This window comes from Temnothorax longispinosus, chromosome 4 (genome assembly GCF_030848805.1).
Source record: "Temnothorax longispinosus isolate EJ_2023e chromosome 4, Tlon_JGU_v1, whole genome shotgun sequence".
NCBI classification, from domain to species: Eukaryota; Metazoa; Arthropoda; class Insecta; order Hymenoptera; family Formicidae; genus Temnothorax; species Temnothorax longispinosus.
Window position 1 is genome coordinate 14,648,534 of NC_092361.1, and position 22,317 is coordinate 14,670,850.

The following is a 22,317-nucleotide window of genomic DNA, read 5'->3' on the forward strand; positions in this document are numbered from 1 at the left end:
GGAAGATGCGGTCGTTCGATCTCGGTGCACCTGCCGGCGTTGACGTCCGCGATGCCGAACGGCGATTCGCGATCAGACTGCTCGTACGATGCACAAAAAGGATCGCAGGATCACGATGGAAATGATTTAATTCTTTTCACAATCTGAGCCCGCGAATCCAACGTAATCGTTAGGTCTTAAATCCATCGAATTTCGATTAATTGTTTAATAGTGTATGTTTGAAAATTGTAGATGTTTAATAATAGGAATTTTAATTAAAGTACATTGTCGTTATCTTTTAACGGTCGAATTAATTTTTTAACGACGGTGATTTTTTTCTGGAAAACTTTTAATATGTTTAAAAATTAGATGAAAAATATAAAAAGAGATTGTTCGTGACTAAAATTATTTTATGTACGATAAAATGTTTGTTCCAAGAATAGACGTTCGCGTTAGTCAATTAATTACCTTTCTATTAATGGTGCATGTAACTTGTTAAGTTATATGATTTGACAGTTGAGAACGTATTATGAGGAAACCTCAAAGAAAATTCTCGCATGATACGCCAGAGGAGAATAAAATTCTAATATCTTCATATAGCATCTCATTCGGAGTCAAATCTAAATGTAACGTGTAATCAAACACTAATTATTGACCAATTAGCCGTCATAGATCAATTTATTACCGCAACACGTGCGTATGTTTCACAATTTATGTGCGTTTAACTACGTTCTAATGCTAATGAAATGATATTACATGTGATTGATAACATGATTGCTCATACGACATTCTTCGTGTGTTTCGCGAAGCGCATCTTGGCGATTACGCTCGCGAGAGTCCTTGGCAATAGCAAGGTTGCGGAAAATGACATCTAATCGTTTCCACGTGTCGATGATTTGTGCTGACTCTACGAACCACACACAGGGCATTACTCGCGTCATGATCGTTGAAGTTCTAACAACTTAGTCCTGCAGACACCACACACGATTCAAAGAGACGGGCGAATATATCTTATTGTTAATGCTTTTATACAGTTCATTTTTGTAAGTAAAATGTAATTTGTCTTTTTTATTCGCATTATCATTTAATGTATACTGTTCTCATTTATGTTACATAACGCATTATTAAAACGATGATTTCATTACTACATTGGTAATTGGTATACATATGTATACTTATATAATATAGTGACATCGTATGGATCACACGAAAACATTGGCATTAAGTCGGTTAAATCTTAATGGTGACTTCAAGAATTAATTGTAATTAAAATATTTCATAAATAAAAAAATATATGTATATATCACTTTAAAAAATTTCATTAAATAACATGAGGGGGAAAATGTAAATATTACAGAGAGATCAATATTCCTTCGAGTGTCAGTAATCATAACTCACTGAAATTTTTTCACATCCTTTGAATAATTCATTTTCACACTAATGATAGTCTTATCTCTCCGCTTCGCCACTAAGAAAAGTCGCGGCAGTTGCGACATATATATGTAGAACTGAGAACAGATAAATGCGAAAGTTAGGGAGATTGACGTACGACGAAGTTTCCGATCAAAATTATTGACCAATCGCGGTATCCGATTTCCGGTTGCAGTGGGTGCGAGCGGCTACATCGTCTCGGCGGCGCTCGTGCTGATAGTCGGAGCACTGGTGGGTGTCCTGGCGACGATATCGCGTCATCTTCATCATCGTCGGCTGTTGGTGCATGAGCCGGTTCCTCCCGGCTCTGCCTCCTCCGCTTCTGCCTCGATTCTTCACCACCATCATCGGCATCATCATCATCGTCACCGTCATCGTCGTGAGGAGCCACCGCCGCCGCCGTTACAGCGCTGTCTTCTACTGCAGGATCATTATCGTTATCCTGATACACCCGTGAGTACCATCTGATCGTCGAGGATGCGTGAAACTTTGAGAGAAATTACATTTCTACGTAGAATGTATAGAAATTCGATTTCAACAACGATAATATACATCGTGATGTCGGCATATAATAATATGGTTAAAGGGATAAAAGATAAGTAACGCGATCAGACGGCGGATTTATTTTTATACACGCGCGCTTTTGAAATAACTAATATTAGAGAACATTAAGAGAAATTTATTATGATAACCAGGAGAATTACTAAATTGCGTCGCTGATGGATTTATACGTGGATCATCACATATATCTCGAAGCTGTTCGAAATAAAATCCGAAGCACACTTCCGCATATTCGTTGTAACTGTATACGTCGTACTAATTTTAGCAAACTTGACCGAGTTCGTCGAATAGCTTCTTTACAAATAACGTCTCGAACGAGTCGCGACGAACGTCGCGTATCGCATTCTTCCCGAAACAATCCTCTTTCTTATTACTTTCTGTCGCATTTCGCTGAACAATCGCCGGTCTCATTACGCATTCTTGATATCGCGCGTCACGAGTCCAAAAGGCATACGCGCACGCGCTATCGTCAGCGCTTTTTTTTTCTTTCTCGTCAGGCAATAGATACGCCGTTGTCATTACGGCCGCAGTAGCAGGCGAGAGTTACGCGGGGATCTTGGGAGAGGGGGGAGGAAGTGCGATTTCCTATCCAGCGGAGGTGGTTATCGGCGACGTTGTCGACCTTCGGCAAGATTATTACACGATTCGTGGAACGTCGAAGGCTATCTAGGAAAAAGCTTCCGATATCTAATCTCGGCAGCCGGCCCGGCCGTGCTTGGTCGCGGCACAGCTGCATCTATCTGGCGCGCGCGTTATTTTTTCCGTCTCTTTTTCTCTTGCCTCCAGAAAAGCAGACCACGCGACGACGCGACGACGCGACCTCGCGGCCGCGCGTAACTTCTCATTCCTCCACTTTTTCTTTCGTTTCTGTGTCCCGATTCAATTATTTTAAACGCGCGATAACACGCGCGACAACGAGGCCGAATCTAGGACGAGCATGATTTACGAGATCCACCTGCAGCCGTAATCGATAGTATTATAGTGTATAGTATTATATTGCTGCGAGTTTTCAGATGAAGAAGTCGCGAATTGCGTGAAATAAATCCTTCACACGTAACTTAATGCGATATAATTCGTTTGACATTTAATTATATCACACGTGCGTGGAAAGTGGCCCATGACGCGCGCGCAATAGGCCACTTTCCACGCACTTTGTAATATAAAATAAGGTGTGTAACACGTGCGGGTTGAGAATTGGACACGCGTGCGGGCTCGTGCGTCCACTCCGCACCCGTGTCCAATTCTCAACTTCCCGCACTTGTTACACAATAGTTTATTATGCAACACGTGCATGGAAAGTGCCTCATTACGCACGCTACGCGTGCGTGATAGACCACTTTCCAAGCACTTGCAACATAAAATAGGGTGTGTAAGTCGTGCGTAAAGATGAAAATTCCCGGGTGCGGAGTTTACGCACGAGCCGAAGGCGAGTGCGGTAACCGCACCCGGGAATTTTCATCTTACGGCACTTGTTACACAAATAACTATTTCGCTCTCGTGTTGAAACTGTTTTTAAAAATATTAACTCTGATTTTTAATTAAAAAATCGAACGAAATAATTTCATCATCTTAAATTGAAAAATAATAATGGCTACGAGAAATATTTTTCCGAAAAATATTTAATTCCGTTCACAAATTATTTTTGAAATATCCGCTGAATGTATGAAATAATCGATGAAGTTTTCGGTGCCCAATTTTTCTTTCGTGAACATACTCTGAACAATATTCTCTAGACAATTTTCCCCAACACAAGTGTTACAATTCGCATGAGCAACGTCTATGCGCTTCACTTCGCGACGTATCCGTCCCGATGGCGAGAGATTCCGGATCCCCGGCATCGATCGGTGGCGGAGCCCTTTCCTCGGCAAATACAAGGACGTCGACGGTGCGTCCACCGCGCGCTTCGGTTTCCATCGGCATCGGGTGATGGGGAACTTAATTTGGAAGTTACCGGTCCCGTGATTACGTCGAGGAGAGTCGGCGGAAGTTCTATCCTCCTCGTCGGCGCGCGGCGCGGCGCGGCGGCGAGACGTTGCGATGCGTTTCGTACAGCCCAGCCGTCACGCCTGCCCCCTTTCTGCCGCCGCTAGCCGCTACCGTCGTCGCCGCCAGTTCCGTGAAGTTGGCACCCGACTTTAACAAAATAAATTTTTAAAAAAAGGAAATTGTAGCATTTTCTTTGTAGTTGTTTGTAGTAACAATAATTTCGTTTGTAGTTTTATCGATTTTGCAAAAACAAAGATTTTTAAAAATCACTCTTGCCTAAAATTGAGATATTTGAAATTTGCTCGCGCCATGTGTTTTAGAATCGTTTGTAGTTGTTTGTAGTAACAATAATATCGTTTGTAGATTTATCCATTTGGAAATAACAAAAAATTTTAAAAATCACACTTACTCAAAATTGAGATATTTGAAATTCGCTCGCGCCATGTGTTTTAGAATCATTTGTAGTTGTTTGTAGTAACAATAATTTCGTTTGTAGTTTTATCCATTTGGAAATAACAAAAAATTAAAAAAATCACTTACTCAAAATTGAGATATTTGAAATTCGTTCGCGCCATGTGTTTTAGAATCGTTTGTAGTTGTTTGTAGTAACAATAATTTCGTTTGTAGTTGAATAATATAAAAGTTACAACGTATTTGCAATATACAAATAACGTATCTTTCTCAATTTTAAAGATATCTCGAATCCGTTTGTGCTATGTGTTTTAGTATCCTTTGTAGTTGTTTGTAGTAACAATAATATCGTTTGTAGTTTTATCCATAAAAAAACAAATATTTTAAAAAATTACTCTTACCCTAAATTGAGATATCTCACATCAAAATATTTTTCCTGTACTTCTTAATGTATTCGAACGTTTTCCGAAGAGTTCTGTTCATAAACATTTGTCTATTTTTCAAATAATTATCGGAAATCGACTAGCGTGTCTCACTCATGTAGTCGTAAATGCGGCAATAACAAGCGGATTTCAGATATCTCAATTTTGGGTAAAAGTGATTTTTAAAATTTTTTGTTATTTCGAAATGGATAAAACTACAAACAAAATTATTGTTACTACAAACAACTACAAACGATTCTAAAATACATGGCACGAACGAATTTCAAATATCTAAATTTTGGGTAAGAGTGATTTTAAAAAATTTTTGTTTTTGCAAAATGGATAAAACTACAAACGAAATTATTGATACTACAAACAACTGCAAACGATTCTAAAAAACATGGCGCAAGCAGATTCGAGATATCTTTAAAATTGACAAAGATACGTAATTTGTTTATTATAAATACATTGCAACTTTTAAATTATTCCACTACAAACGAAATTATTGTTACTACAAACAACTACAAACGATTCTAAAACACATGGCGCAAGCGGATTCGAGATATCTTTAAAATTGACAGAGATACGTTATTTGTTTGTTACAAATACGTTGTGACTTTTAAATTATTCCACTACAAACGAAATTGTTGTTACTTTGTAGTAGAACTTTGTTTTAGAATCGTTTGTAGTTTTTTGTAGTAACAACAATTTCGTTTGTAGTAGAATAATTTCAAAGTTACAATGTATTTGTAATAAACAAATAACGTATCTCTGTCAATTTTAAAGATATCTCGAATCCGCTTGCGCCATGTTTTTTAGAATCGTTTGTAGTTGTTTGTAGTATCAATAATTTCGTTTGTAGTTTTAACCATTTTGCAAAAACAAAAATTTTTTAAAATCACTCTTACCCAAAATTTAGATATTTGAAATTTGTTCGCGCCATGTGTCTTAGAATCGTTTGTAGTTGTTTGTAGTAACAATAATTTTGTTTGTAGTTTTATCCATTTCGAAATAACAAAAAATTTTAAAAATCACTTTTACCCAAAATTGAGATATCTGAAATCCGCTTGTTATTGCCGCATTTACGACTACGCATGAGTGAGACACGCTAGTCGATTTCCGATAATTATTTGAAAAATAGACAAATGTTTATGAACAGAACTCTTCGGAAAACGTTCGGATACATTAAGAAGTACAGGAAAAATATTTTGATGTGAGATATCTCAATTTAGGGTAAGAGTAATTTTTTTAAATATTTGTTTTTTTATGGATAAAACTACAAACGATATTGTTACTACAAACAACTACAAAGGATACTAAAACACATAGCGCAAGCGGATTCGAGATATCTTTAAAATTGAGAAAGATACGTTATTTGTATATTGCAAATACGTTGTAACTTTTATATTATTCAACTACAAACGAAATTATTGTTACTACAAACAACTGCAAACGATTCTAAAACACATGGCGCGAACGAATTTCAAATATCTCAATTTTGAGTAAGAGTGATTTTTTTAATTTTTCGTTATTTCCAAATGGATAAAACTACAAACGATATTATTGTTACTACAAACAACTACAAACGATTCTAAAACACATGGCGCGAGCGAATTTCAAATATCTCAATTTTAGGCAAGAGTGATTTTTAAAAATTTTTGTTTTTGCAAAATCGGTAAAACTACAAACGAAATTATTGTTACTACAAACAACTACAAAGAAAATGCTACAGTTTCCTTTTTTTAAAAATTCATTTTGTTAAAGTCGGGTGCCAACTTCACGGAACTGTCGCCGCCGCCGCCGCCGCCACGACGTGGACCATTGTTACTCTAGATTGCATCGCAAATTAGATTACGGCGTACTACGGGACCGCCCTTATTCCCGTGCGCGCCGACGCCGACGCCGACGACGCTGTTCTACGCTTTTTGGCGGAGACCGAGAGGATGCGGCTTCCTTTTGCTCCTCTCAGTCGCGGCATCCTCCCGTCCTTATCTCGCCCCCGATCCGTACCAGATTGCGACACACACGAGCCGCCGCCTTCTTCGCGTGCATACAGATGTACCGAGCGACGACGCGACTTCGCAATGCCGACTGCGACTGCAACGTCGAAAATTTCCTCCCGAGCAGAGATCTTTTTCTTTCCGATATTCTTCCGGTAAAACTTTGGCCGTTGAAGATTTTAAATTGGATAATTTACAGAAATTTTATATTTTTGTGTATAATATACTTTTTTTTAGACATAGTATATATAAAAACCGATATATTAGGGGCAAACTAATTTTGTTTTAATTTTTATTGCTTTAGCTGTAGTCTTTTTCTGGTTTTTCTAAATTTAGTGTAACAACAAATCTTCATTTTGCTATCGAGATTAATTATAGAATACCATTATCTTATTCCATCAATCTTATCTTAGATTCGTTCTCGATCTTCTTGTTCCAATTTCATTATTGCGTCAGATATATCGCTTGGGTACATTATTCTATTTACTCGGAACAGTGGCAACTAAATCTCATGATGATGTAGCTGATAATATCCTTCAGTAATAATAACGATGATTAAATTAGCTGGTGTTAAATTTTATTAGACAAAGTTCAAAAGTCTTTTCTCAGTTAATTTAAAAAGTCTTTCCGATGCGCTTTCGGAGTACTTGTTTGACCTTCCGGTCGACCTTCCTGATCCAAGATAGTGATGAAACCGTTGACTGTGTAGATAGCCGACCGTAAAAGAGAGAAGAGAGATTAGTCGGGATGGGAGTAAATATTATGTCTAGCATTTTGTGCAGCAGTAGCCTCCGATTACTCCTTCGCAGACTGACATTGTTTTTCTCCTTTTACCTTGCACTCTTTTCTTTGCGGGAGAAATTTCGCGGACAAGTTGATCAGACATTTCGAATTAATTTTTTCTGTTTTCTTAGACAATTCATAGCATGTTCCTAATCAAAGGTTCATGAAAAACATTTTGTGTTTATAACTATTTTAATTCTGTCAATTCTGATTATTATATTTCGAAATGTAGCATCATCTATATTTATGTTTCTTATGTTTTATCCATAGATGAAGCGATCAAGCGAGCTTATTCAGCCGAGCAAATAAAACGCGAACGAAGAAGATTAATCGAACGGATTAAACGGAAGACTCGAACACACCGGCATTTTCCACGACACGGCTATACTTCGCCTCATCCTGTGAAAAATGCCGGTGTGTCGCGACACGCGACCGTATATAGCGACGACGTCGGAGAGTGGTGTTTATCCACCGTCGCGTCGTCGCCGATGGCGTCGTGGGGGTATCGTGGAGAGAGGATGCACCGTCGTAAACCACTGCGACGCCAACGAGATGCGACGCGACGCGACGCGACCCGACCCGACCCGACGCGACGGTGCGCGACGGACGTTACGCGGACGTTCGCTATGCGAGAGCCGCTGTGTAAACCGCGCAGATCAAGCGACACCCGGGCTTCCCCCGGTAACGTTAAGCTCGCGAGCGGGGAAGCAATGACCTGATTTGCAATTTATTACGTTTGGGCGACGTCCAAGTACGGCGCATTGGCGCCGCTGCCAAATCGGCGCGGCTGCCGATCGACGCGTATACACAGGCACCGCGAACGTTCCCACGAGCGTGAAAAACAGGAGCAGAGTGCGAGGCGTGTACAAAAAAACAAAAACGAGAGAATCAACGCGCGCGTACCAACGGGCGGGAAAAACAATCGGAGACAAGTAGGCAAACACAGACAGCCGCGTATATGCCCCGCGCGAACGGTACGCCCCGAATTTCAACGTGAGCCGCAAAAATCGCGAATCGAGATTCCCGGTCATGTTTCCGCCGCGGTGTGTACGTTGTCGGTGAAGTAAACACGTCAAGCGTGACGCGCGTCGCGACAAATCGTCTCGTCGAAACGTTTCGATCCGTGACCGTCGGAATTACTTGTTCACGTAGATTGATTTCTTGGCTCATATTCAGTAGAATCATGAAATCATTATCAATTAGATTGCTCAAGATCCCTTTCAAGCTCCCATTTTTTGCTTTTCTACGCAACACACACGAGTAAAAATTTATAGTCTTTTTATAACACATTTTTATCATTTCATTAAAATGTTTAGAAGATTCTTGTTTATTGAGAAGTTGAGCGATGATAGTTTGCCGTTAAGTTTTTTCTAGGGAAAGATCAGCTTCGATTTTGCAAACAAGTGAAAATGAGGTCGACGAGCTCGAAACGCCGGCGTTGTAAAATAACGTTGTCCAGACGTGCTAAGTGGCATTTGTACGGTACCTACTTTCCGCGACCATGGGTTACAGGTTATTTATTGATTGATATTTTTGAGCAGGTGGCCGGTACGTTTCGTGAGCGGTACCCACATATGTCACGGGGATTTGTAGCTTGCGGGTGGAAGTTGTGGAACTAGAATATAACGTGCGATGACGTAACGAGACGACCGTCCGCCAGTGACGCAACGCGTCACTCTCGCGATAGCGCGACAGTACGAAGATCGCGATACACGTACGGACCGCGCGACGCACGTGTCTCTATTACCTTTTCCGGGAAATAACGACGTCTAGACTTACGCGTGAATCATCGTCCGCCGATGCGAACAGTAGCAGTAGTGATAAATCGTGACGCGATGATGAGATCGCGGCAGTAAAAAATGCCCATAGCTCGCGGATTAAAGATCGCGGACGCTACGATCTCAGGCTTCGTGTTGAGAACAAAGATATATCCAGAACGATCCTCGATTCGTGCTAATTGATTCTATAATAGCGAGTATAAATTCAGAGCGCGGAGGAAAGTGTCACATAAACGACGAATTATCCACGTTTTATTTCTCGAGTTACGGCAAATTATGGGTGACATTTACTTTTGAAATTCTCAGTAATATGATTTCTTTCAAGGTTTTTTTCTTTTGCTATCAATGAAGCGAAACGTTAAAGTATTCTGAATGTGGCATATTGAATCTACGGAATTATTCGGAAACATTTTATTCTCTATAAGAGAATCGTTCACATAATTTAAGGAGTTGATTGACTATTCCGAGATTTTAGGGCAAAACGAAGGGAATTTGGGGCGAAGCTACGCCAATGGTCGATGGCTACGCGCACGTGCTAACCGCGACATAACTACGCGAGCATCGTCACGTGCTGACGTCACAATCCATGGCACACACGATGCCGAAAGTGGTGTCGACCGCGTCTACGCGACGTCGAGTCGCGACGAAAGCAGAAGGGTTGGGCGTTTCGTGTGAAAAATCTAGGTCGAGTCGGTAATAAAATAACATCTTCATCTTGTTGCGTAAGCGTAACGTACAGGGTTTACATTTCTTTCACTTCTTCGCTAAGTGTGTATATATATATATATATACACACACACACGCTTAGCGTAACTATATATATATATATATATATATATATATATATATATATATATATATATCTAGACTTATAACTTCCAAGAAACGTATAACTTTTTCTAATCTTATTTACACATAATCAATACTAAAAGAAGAGACAAAAATTGTCTCTCCAGTTTTTTCATAATTTTTTTCAATCCACAGACAAGCTATGAATTTTTTTAAACTTACGCAACTAAAAGAAGAGAGGTAATCTAAATATAAAAAGAAACCTAAAACAGAAAAAGCATTTCAATAATATTGTAACCCGGAGCTACGTGACATAACGTCTTTTTTTTATTTGTTTACGCACACGCGCGTCTGTATCAGTAATTTAATCAACGCGTTTGACACGATTAAAAAAGAGAAATGCCGTCTCGCCGAGTCATTTGCGCTACAATGTGTCTCCGTTTAACGGTAAACGTTCATCGCGACATCACGCAAATATTTACACTTGTGTCGCAAGAAAGAACGCACGTTGCAATGATAAAAAGAGCAAACGATATATCACTCTTCCCACTCGATCAGAAATAAACCTTGCAACTGACATTAATTCCAACAGCTCGAAAATAATTCCGACGGAAATTCCCGAAATTGCGGAAAGCCGAGAACTGAGGAGACAATAATCTCTCTCTCGTTCTCTCTCTCTCGTCTGATCCTCCCCTCGTCGCGATACGCGTCGGGGATCCCTCGTAAAATATTCCACATAACGAACTCTCTTCGATTATCTCCCGTGGAAGTGCCTCTCGCTACGTTGGCCGATATATCGACTATTCACCGCCGCCACGCCGGTACGGGTGGCAACCCGATTTCTCTATCGACTTTCCCCGTTCTCTCGTGGCGGCGACCCTGACCCAACGACGCGCCCGTCCTCCATGGGCGAGCCAAACATCCAACCAACCACCAACCGCCCTTCGAATCGACCACCCGACGAGCCTACGGCGGGCGTGCGCTCGCGGCGACGCCGACGCCGACGCCGACGTTGATTTTGATCGGTCTCGAGACTGTGCTCGCAGGTAACCCTCAAATACGACCTACTTTTCTCTCACGCTATATGTATAGCGACGCGTCGCGAAGGGTGGTGAGTGTTACGTAGAGGTCGTCTGCCAAGCCAAGGGTACATAGCCCGTCTTGTCGCGCTTAGCGAGGGCGAGCCATTAATCTCATGAATTTTCTTTTTTCAATTCAATATTCGATTTATAATATCTCCAAATCAATAATAACATTCTCGTCCCTTCTCTTTTCAATATCGTTACATATTTTGTGATATATTGCATTTTGTACGAGACGTACGAGACTGTTATTACGTTTACGACGATCAAATATCATTATCAATTAACGTGCAAGCACGCACGCAAATTTTATATATCATCCTTTTTATATCCCGTTCTTACATATCAAGATAGTAGTATATCTATTTGTCATCCAATTTGAAGATAAATCGCGAATAATTAACTCTCGAACGGAAATATTAATCTTTGAGATTTAATCGCACATTTACGTGAATCATAACTGAAAGTTCTTCAATTATATAATTACGTATACGCTTATTTGTTGGCTCTTAGCTGTTGCTTTGCTAGCGCAATTAATTAATAAAATCATTACTTCATGAAAAGTATCTTCCGCATGGATTACGTATTTTCGATTAAATATTTTTGGTAAATACTGATTAAAGATTAAATGAGATTAAATAACTAAATAAGAAAGGGTACAAATATTTTCGATAAATACTGATTAAAGCTTAGAGATTAAATAAGAAAGAGAACGATGATAGAGTCGTGCGTTATCGATTCTCCCGTAAATATCTATCTCTACTCTCTTTCGGGGAATTAATTCGAATCTTCACACTCTCTCTCGCAAATCTTGCGAGTCGACGGCTAGCGAAGCGAGAGACTAACCGTGAGAAGCGCAGGACAGGCCGCGAACCGCAAGCCGCGTCTGCGGTCCTTCCGGCGACGACCGCTCTCCGGCTACTTTTCAGATTCGCCCGCTTCCTCTCTGTTTCTCTCTCTCTCTCTCTCACTCTCTCTCACTCTCTCACTCTCTCTCACTGATTGTTCTGAGCCCGCACCCGCCGCATTTATCGATCGCTTCACGTCGGAGTTCCGGACAACGAATTAAGCCGACTATGAAAATGAGCAATCAACAGCACTCTGTAAAAGGCGATTATAGCGAAGCTACAAAGCATATTTAATCGCAGTGGAACAGGGCCCAATATAAAGTTCATTTCTCTAAATCGCATTTCGAATTTTCTACGAACGGCGTCGTTCTTTTATTATAAATATATAAATAAATAAAATGCTAAAGCTATACTTGTTATTTGTTATATTGGCCGATTTTAATATAGCGAAATAAAAACTGCAAATTGAAAGTAAGAAATATAGGATAAAAAGATATAATGGAATTGTGAACTGAGAGTTACTGTATATAGACGTTACTGTATTTTCGTGAGTTAATGTTTAAGATACATTTAATGCCTAGTAGACTATTAAATTATCGCTACTTAAACTTCGCGTACACAAGTAAATAAATTAAGGCTCCTAGATGGTCACCGCGGCCATATTGGATTCTTACTATCGAGGCGAGGAAAACACCCAATTTTGTTGTGCATGCCATTTTCAAATAAAAAGACATTTCAATAAAACATCGCTATAGATCGTTTCAGAACACTTCCGAAATTGGCCGAAAACTACCCTTTTCCCTCGACAATAAACAAACAGCCATAAAACGAAGCCTAAACATACGGGAAAAACAGCCGTTTAACGACTATCGAAAGGAGGTGAAAACGTTCCTTCCGCATGCAAATCTTACTTTTCGGCCAATTTTACGACTTTCACGAATACGTTAAACGTTAGAGCACAAGCACAGAGCGAAAAATAAAGAAATAGCACGCACAACAAAATAGGTTGTCAACATGTCACAAAGGACAGAATTCTCCATTGGAGAGAGTTCTGATTTCTGCCGCGACGGTACGTCGCCACCGCAGAGTTCTCGGCTGACCATCCAGGAGCCTTAAGAAATTTTCATCTCCGGCACCCGTGAGGAAATACACTGTTAGTTGTCATCATCCGTCGCCCTAGCGTATAATAAATTCGGGAACTGCGAAATAGCAACACGCTCAGAATCGGGGCAACGAATGGGAGATAAATCTCCGAGAGACCGTATTTCGAGAAAACCTCTTTAATTCCGAGATGAACGACGCGACTGTTTATCAACAAGGAGCGTCGGTTCAGCGACCGGTCTCGTTTCCAACCGAGACATAAAAGTAACTGCACGATGGTAGCTGCGCATATGCGTATTCGCACGCGTGTACATCGGTCCCCGCTCCCTGCGGTCAGCTCCGCTTGCGCGCATTTGGCACGTGATCGGGCTTTCGCTGATCTAGCACTTCCACTATTAGAAGTCACGTTTCGATGCGCGATATAATTTAGCGCTAATTAATCGCTAATTCCTCGATCTAATCTCGATTTTATTGCCATTTCTCTTCCATACTAAAATAGAATAGAACATTAATTAATACTGCTTAAATACTTTCGACATCTGTTTGGGCTATCTTGGAACAATTAAATAGCAAATAAATTTTTTGTATCTCTTTTTTTGTTTTACAATCTTTTGTACATTTTTTTTTTTTTTTAAGAAACATGTAATGACTTTATACATGTATTACTTTATTAACTTCAATATCAATTTTTCGTTAATGTATAGAAGCATTAAATTCGAGATTAGGCTAATAAATTTGCAATTTCTTAGCATCCAAATATGCTGTAAATCTGAAATTGATTCCTAATGGTAAACATATCAAGTTATAATAGAGAGTAGAGAGCAGTACCCTCAAATAAAACATAGTCACACGAAAAATTGTTCTCTGGCAGAATTATGTAACAGATCTCGCTTATGCGGATTCGAGAAAATCTGATTCTGCGTGTATCTTCCTTCTCGAAGGCGCACACGAAGCAACGACGATGCGATCGCACTTTTCCGACCGCCGTCGGCCGTCGCGCGACTTAACGAGGTCGATTAACATAATGGAAACATTTGCATTCATTATACGGCGGTGTAATGCATGGTAACCCTGACGAACGTTTGCCTTAATTGGCCTTGCCTCCGTAAGATCCGCGCGATGCCGTCGTTAATAACGCGGCTGAATCTCGGTGCGTTTCTAGAACGACAAAATAAACCTTAAGAACTCCCTTCTGTGTATGTCCTCGCTGCTTGTTATTAACAACGCTGATAACATAAGTCCTTGTTAGTGGCTGTCAGTTCAGATCTTTCACATTGATACTAATTGTCTACGCTACGCCTTAGTCGCTATTACGCGCGGATAGTTTAAAGGAACTCTGCGATATTAAACATTCCGGTGCTAAACGACAAACAACGAAACGGCGGATGACTTATTCTCGTCGAAAATATCGAATCCGCCTGAAAACAGGAGGAATCCGAATAAGACGGCGGGAAGGACGTTGCGAGTTAAAAAGACGACAGAGACGACCGGGAGGAGGGGGGGGGGAGGAGAGACTGGTTGGAATTGATGCGGACGAGACGACACTTCTCGCCATCCGCCGTCGTCTTACGCGGCGGCGCCCACGACCGTGACTTCTTTTATGGAGCGGGCCCCAAACAGCCTCGTCTCAGTCCCCGGGCGAGGCCGCGACCCGAAAGCCACAGTAACCGGGTCTTAACCTCGGCCTCCCCGTTGTCCCCGCTGGTCTTTCCGACGACGACACCGCAACGTTCATGTTTGATGCCGTCGTTATCGTCATCGTCGTCGTCGTCGTCGCTGCTGCCGCCGCCGCTATCGTCCTCGCCGTCTTCATCCTCGTCTTCGTCCTCATCCTCGTCCTCGTCCTCGTCCTCGTCACTCGGCACGAGCAAAAATAGTAAACAGGACGAGTTAGGGATTTGCATACAAGGCCCGAAACAGCCTCGTAGGACGACCTGTCGCGTTCTCGTCCCAACCGGCGGACGAGTCCGGCAGGAATCCTCGTTAGCCGCAGGAATACCGGACCTTTATTTACGGGCATGCCTTCGGTCGTTCTCGCAAGGGGAATATTTTCAGTGGAAGAAAATAGCTCGTCGTATCAGAAAATTTTACGATTTACTTATCACTGTGTGCACCGTGCAAAGTGTTCCACTTTTATCGTATTATCTTTTTATGATTCTCGATTCTTTTACGAGATTAAAATCGATTTTTGCTCTACGAAAATGTCGAGGCAAAAGGGACCTATAGCTGATTAGGTGAGAAAATAAACGAGATCATATCTTACAACTACTTTCGGATATATTTTACTTCGGTGGGATTTAAAATTGAGATTGGGTTATATAAAAACATACAATGTTATAAATTTTAAACGTTGTTATAAATAATGACTTTCTCGGGTATTTTTGCAGAAGAAAAATCGATTTTACAGAATAGTCGAATCTATCGTTAAAAAATAATACCGCTCAAATGGCAAATTCTACATTTAATGAAATATATATCTCTGCAAAATATGGATGCACACTATATGGAGACTTTCGGAATATTTCATGAGAGTCACTCACAATCGCGAGTGTACGGCGAGCACGACGTACAAAGAATATTCTCAAAAAATATGAAAAATTCCATACATTTGTGAAAAGCTGCTCGTTAGAACGCCTATGATTTCCCTTGTGTTACTGAGATAATATATCTCTTTCTCTCTCTGGTCTACCTCATACACATAACTGGATGGTATAAGGTTTAACGCCTACATATGGAAGTAGCACGAAGGAAGCATCATGAAGATAAAAAATTATTGTTGATTATATTTAATTCTCAATTCTCTATTGAAAAAGATTAATCTTGACACTCAGTATGATCAAATTTCGATATCGTAGTTATTACGATCAACTTGATTTCCGCGAATAAATGACATTGTAATAACCCTAGACAGACTCACTTATTTTTCTCATACGTGAATGACTCACTGGGGTCTTAAAAACCCCAAACTTGTACCGCGTGTATAATATTTCCAGAATGTTCTTAGAAAACTTTGTAATAGATAATTTTGTTTGTTGTTTAATAGGGAAGACGATAGTAGTCATCAATTTGTGGTAGTAAAAAAGGAACAATAAAAAAATTTCGAAAAACAAGAAAAAGAACCAAAAATTGGGCTGAAATGACTATTTTTATTAAAAATGTTGTAGTTTTTCATAAAATTCACCGATTTTAAAATTTCCAACGGATTTTGAAAGACGAATAGACAACCTTCAAGGGCATGTAAGCGACTTTTTCGTTTCTTAAAAAAAACATATTTCTTTGAACGTCTGAAGTAGAGGAAATGACGAAAAACTATCGGATGGGAAAAATCGCAAGAAATGGAAAGTAAAACAGATTCTGTCGATTATTATTTATTTGAAAGGTAGTCAAAAGTTATAAAAGTATATGGAAACAGTAAAATTAACTCCACAAAAACTTTACAAAGTTTTAATCAGTTGCTGTGCAAGAACAGCAAAAATGAAATAATTGACCGAATTTTAAACAATTATATATGAAACAGGGGTAGAATTTTCCGGGGAGTGCTATAAAGTGTATAATTTTTCGTTATCGATTTTTACAAAAAATCTGAAATATACTTTACTGTGGTAAATGTCGAGCGTAAATGACTCACTGGGGTCTACGAGACCCCAAACGATTTTCTTTTTCAGTCACAGCTGCTGCACGGATCTAACGCACTCGCTGAATCACAGAGGTCGATTGCCGGATGACTAAACTGAATTATGGTTAGGGTCTCGGTATGAAAACTAACCTTCCTAAAGCAGGGGCTCAATTTGAATTTCGCGTGGGGTCCCGTAGACCCCAGTGAGTCTGTCTAGGGTTAAGTGGCATATTAATCGTAATAGAATTATATAACAGCCGGCAGAAAAAAAACACAGATTTACATACACGTGGCATTAACAGCTTATTATTGATAATTCGATCTTTTTCTTTAATTTTTTTCAATTTCGTATGAAACTCATTCGATATATTTATGCCTACTTAGACTGAACAATCACCTCTCTACTATATTTATATGTAGCGTACATATTTTGTGTTATCACGCTTTATCACGGCGGACGTTTCCGGAATTGCGTCTCCAAAGGCCCTGATAGCATTCATCTCGCATCGATAGACATTCTTTAGCAGCCGCTCGCTCTCGTTTCACGTTCCACGTTATTCACAATCTCGTGATTGCGCACTGGATGATGTTCATTGGGAAGGTGACATATCTGCGTGATTACGCTTACGTGCGCTTCGACGGCGTAATAATATCCCGGTGTCGCGGTCGGTCGCGCGCTCGTCATCGCCATTGACTGCCACGCGTAGCTCGTCCTTGGTGAGTCGATAAGAGCGATAAAACGCGCGACGACCGGCTAGTCTAGACGATTACGCAATCCCCTGAAAAGGCATTGATTGACGTCCCTACGGGGGCAGAAGCGGGGCGGAGCGGAGCGAAGTGCAGCGAAACGAGACGAGACAGGACGACCATATACGCGGCCACCCGTCGTCCCCGAGTCGTCATCGAGTTACATCGTCGTTGCTTCGTACCCGTTCGCTCGTAAACCGTCGCGTATTCTGCAACAAGAAGAAAAGAAGGGGAACGGGCGCCACTCACGTGTGTCTATCGCTGTCTACGCACGTCTGGCACGGACCGAGAAACAACCGCGAATTCCGCAAGGTGGAAGGAGAGAAATTCGCGATTGGAAAGACCAGCGGTAACGACGACGAAACCGCAAAGCTATAAGCGTGCGATTTGAAAAAAAAAAGCAGTTCTCGGGAGTGAACAGCCGGGCGCGTTTTCGACGTATCAAACGCGCGGCTAAGCTGATATTTCGCGGTCGTAGGGATATATATGTACATTGACGATGTCAAAAGCTAGAATACATTATCGGAGCGTGTTGTATTATAATCTATTGACGATCTCTCTCTCTCTCTCTCTCTCTCTCTCTCTCTCTCTCTCTCTCTCTCTCTCTCTCTCTCTCTCTCTCTGTGTTAAAAGACTAAATTGGGCTATCAGTCGATTACGCGGTACTATGGGTATTTTGAAGATCTGTAATGGACTCGGTTAATAATGCAAGCGCTGGTCTCCATATTCTCATGCCGCGTTTAGCGCTAAATGCGGCTGTCTGATCCTCTTTTCTCGTGCTGACATTGAATGCAATCCTCATATTAGACTTAATTAGACCGATAAATCCCAACACATCAGCCGAATATATTTAGCGTTAAATGAATGCACGAGTACGATACGAGACACTGAATCTTCTATAGGATTTTAGATTTGTAAACCTAAAGACATGCAATATATACATGCATGTATGTATATATGTAAGTTATTACGTGCGTATTCCGATACATCTTTTTGACAGGCAGATAGATAATAAAAAAAGACTATATATTTGCGGCGCGCAAAGTCATCGCTGGTTATATTTAGATCGCGAGCGGAATTCTCTTTTTAAAAAAATGTTTATTGCCGCTAACCACCGACCCGCGAACAGTTAAGAGATAAGAGTTAAGAGATTAAGCGTTAAGCTGGTTATGCACGTTCGAGCCGATGAGTTTTAAGTCCCCGCTTTTACGCGGACTCATTCGCGCCGGAAGGGGCGGCGATCGTCTCGACGGTTGATTCATCTCGGCGCAACTCTCTCGTTATCCGGCCGTATTGTCATTATGAAAACGAGCAACGGCGCGCACTTAATCGGCCGGCGGGATCCGAGCCGCGACGGCAACTACAATTTCCGTGCTTACGCTTACGCGCGCACCAGCTATAACATTCGGAATATTTAATAACCGGTAGCACACAAATCAATGTACAGGGTATCCCAGAAACTAGCAAGTCACCTTTTATCCATAGATCTTTCTTAGGGGGGGATCCCCAATTTGGAATCGATCTCTCTCCTTTTAATGTGTTGTCAGTTATCTGCATTAGACATCTCTATAGTAATCCTCGAATTGTTATCTTATCAAAGTCTAGGGATTATATATGGTATGTATATACATAAATGGGTAACGCAAAATAGACATGAGGGTACATAACCGGGCGCGAGCTCGTACATAAGCAAGCAACGCGGTATGTAGTTGGAATTTCCTTCTTATTTTGTTTTCCTTTTAGATAAACTAAACTTTAATAACTATATGTATATTATAAAATTGATAACTAACTGCAGCTAACCTATTATTACGCTGCTTAACAACCGGCACGACTGTACCGTAACCGCGCGTAGACGGGGCTGGTTACGCGGCCGCGCGCGGCGCGTTTCCAGACAACTACGTCCTTACGTCGCGATATAATCGGATCGCCGCGATAGCGTTATTACACGTTATTATTACCGTCCGCGAGACGTGACCGTAATCCGCTTGCGGGCAAATCTCTGCTAGTTTTCTAGCTCGTTAACGCCGACGTACCCGGCTGCCGCTGCGGACGCATTTCGCTATCCGTTGTATCGCGCCCATCCATTTCTCTCCCGTGAACACCATTACGTTCCGTCGCTGCTGGCTCCCAGGGCTTGATCGGTGAGTTCGAACCCTCGACGATATGGGGGAAATCTTTTTGCGGCGGCATCATCATCTTACTCGTATACATAAAAGATGAGCTTAGTCTGCGCGGTAGAGTCTGCGAAAAATTCGGGTTGTCGTAAAAAGGGAGTTTGAGTACGGAATTGAATGCGTATGTATATTGCAAGGAGGGACACGCGTGTCTTATAAAAGAGAAAACCTTTTAAGAATAAGAGAAAGCTTTTACGTTTATGCGCTTTGTTTTACAAGGAAAGATTGTTACTAATAAATTAAATTCCAATGCGTTCTTGAACCTTTAAAGGAAAATCGATACAATATATTTTCCTACATAACAGAACATAAAGAATACAATTTGAATTTTCCACCTGGAGTAAACGTGACTTGTATGTTTCCTTCGCGATTAGGGGAGACCGGGGCTAGTTGTCACACTTTTCAAATACTGATTTTTAAAAAATTGTTAGCAATATTTTATAATATCGTATACTACTTTATAATGTAGCTACATCCTTTAGGTGTAAGAAAAAAAATATTAGACTTGTATATATATTCATACACAAAAAAGTTATTTAATTCTAAGCAAAACCGCGCAAGTGTGACAACTTACCTCATACCCAGGGTTGCTTGTCACATGACTCTGGATTGATTGTCATGTATCTTTCATGTAGAGGAAACATACGACACATAGTTCCTGTTTTAATATTTTATTAAAGTTAGTGCCAGTTTTTTGTAAATTTAACTTAATAATATATTGCAGCATGAATTAAACGAAAAATTCATAAACTTTGTAATATAATTCTCATAAACTTAGAGTAAATAAAAGAATAATAATTATCATAAACTTTGTAATACTTTCATAAACTTTGAGTAAATAAAAGAATAATAATTCTCATAAACTTTGAATGCCATCTCATTTGAGACAACTTACTCTGAACGGTCATTTTAAACAAAGAAGATTATATTTATAAACTATGTTGCAATGACGGTTAACTAAATACAGGAAAAATTATCTAAAACTATAATATTTCTTATGACCCCAAAAAGAAATTACGACTATAATAGTAATTCCAAAAACCAACGGAACAATAAAAATAGAGGCAAGAAAAATTTACTCACAACCTCCAATTTTTAAAAAGTGCTCGTAAATATCACATGCGATGTTTTTGAAACGAGCTATTTCGTACACCCGGCTAACACGATAGGAGCAACCTAACTATAAAGAAGAATATTTCACTCAATCTATTAAGTAAGATATAAGCTTTGTGACAACTTACCCGCGTGACTTCTAGCTCCGGTCTCCCCTACCGATCTCCGCGCCCGACGCCCCTCGACTATAATGTATCTCAAAAGAAATTACGAACGGAATATATCAATTATTTTATATAATTCTGCACGTCATGAAATATCGCGTGACTTCATCGTAAGGTATTACTTTTTGAAACTCAATGTCCGAGTCGAGTTCGATCCCCCCTAAGCGCCATCGTTACGGGGGCAATAACACGAGGGGGAGATTCGCGTTACATCGCGGCTACGCGATCGCGTTCGTCGGATCGGTATCCCGATTACGCGCGCGCGCACGTACGCACGCGTTATCAACAACGTGGCTGAAACGTTCGCCAGCTCGCGCCGACTCGGCAAAAAACCGGCCGTTGACGTGGTCCCCGATCCTCTTTCCCTCTCGCTGTCTCTCTCATTGGCGCGGCCTGACCGCGACGTCGGCAGGCGCGACGTCGAGGTCGGTCACCCTGCGGAAGATCGGTCGAGGAGAAAAAGGGAGAGCAGGAATGCAAGAGAGACACCGGCCGGCCGGCCGCCGCGCCTCGCCACGCCGTACTCGCCGTAGCCGGTCGGCCACTGCGTCTTCGATCGTCCTTGCGCTCCTTCGCGCGATCCGAAAATAATCGCTTCATCGTCGCAGCTTAGATTTCGCACACACCGCTCCGTACGAAACGATCGTCCGTAATCTGATCGATTAATCGATCTGATCTGTCAAGCGACGAATATGCGCTTTTAATCCTTACGCGGTGAAAAATAAGCCGCGGCCGCGCCGTCGGTTTCGCCGATCTCTCGATCCGCTCCTTCGCTTACTTCGCTTCTTTATATCGCTACGTATATCGAGGAGATATCAATAATAGCTGAGTGAGCTGCGATTTCCATTTGATATCTTACCAGAAGTTTCTTATAACGAATGGCAATCAGATTATAGTCAGATTAATATGATAGTTTCATAAATATATCTTATTTCACATTGATATCGGCGCAGCGATATTAAATTACCATTATTTTAAATTAAAAGATAAGGTAATCTATTTAAAGTATTCGGAATTCAAGAGAAATTAATAAAAATCGACTATCAAAATCTCTGTTTAATATTTGAGTTAAATATATGAAGTACGAGCAACATACGTAGGTCAAGATTCTTAAAGAAAGAGAATATTAAAGCGGGTAAATATATCATTGCATCGAAAATAAAAATAAGAAATCTTAGTCTCTTTAAATATTGAGTCATGACACTTTTGCCGTTTCACAAGACTCTCGTGTTTATCTGAGATATAATAGTAAAAGAAATAATATCTCTCACTTTCTTCTTTCTTTTTATCATATCTTTCTATATGTCGAGATATCTGCTTCTTTATCGA

General features: G+C 40.7%; 1 protein-coding gene across 1 annotated transcript in view; it reads left to right on the forward strand.

The window, feature by feature from the left end:
• Positions 1-22,317, forward strand: part of LOC139810973 (uncharacterized) — an 80,501-nt gene that overhangs the window by 16,670 nt on the left and 41,514 nt on the right. Inside the window, exon 2 of the mRNA XM_071774941.1 lies at positions 1,586-1,863. Within this exon, the coding sequence (XP_071631042.1) occupies positions 1,586-1,863 (278 nt within the window). The remainder of the gene's footprint in view (positions 1-1,585; positions 1,864-22,317) is intronic.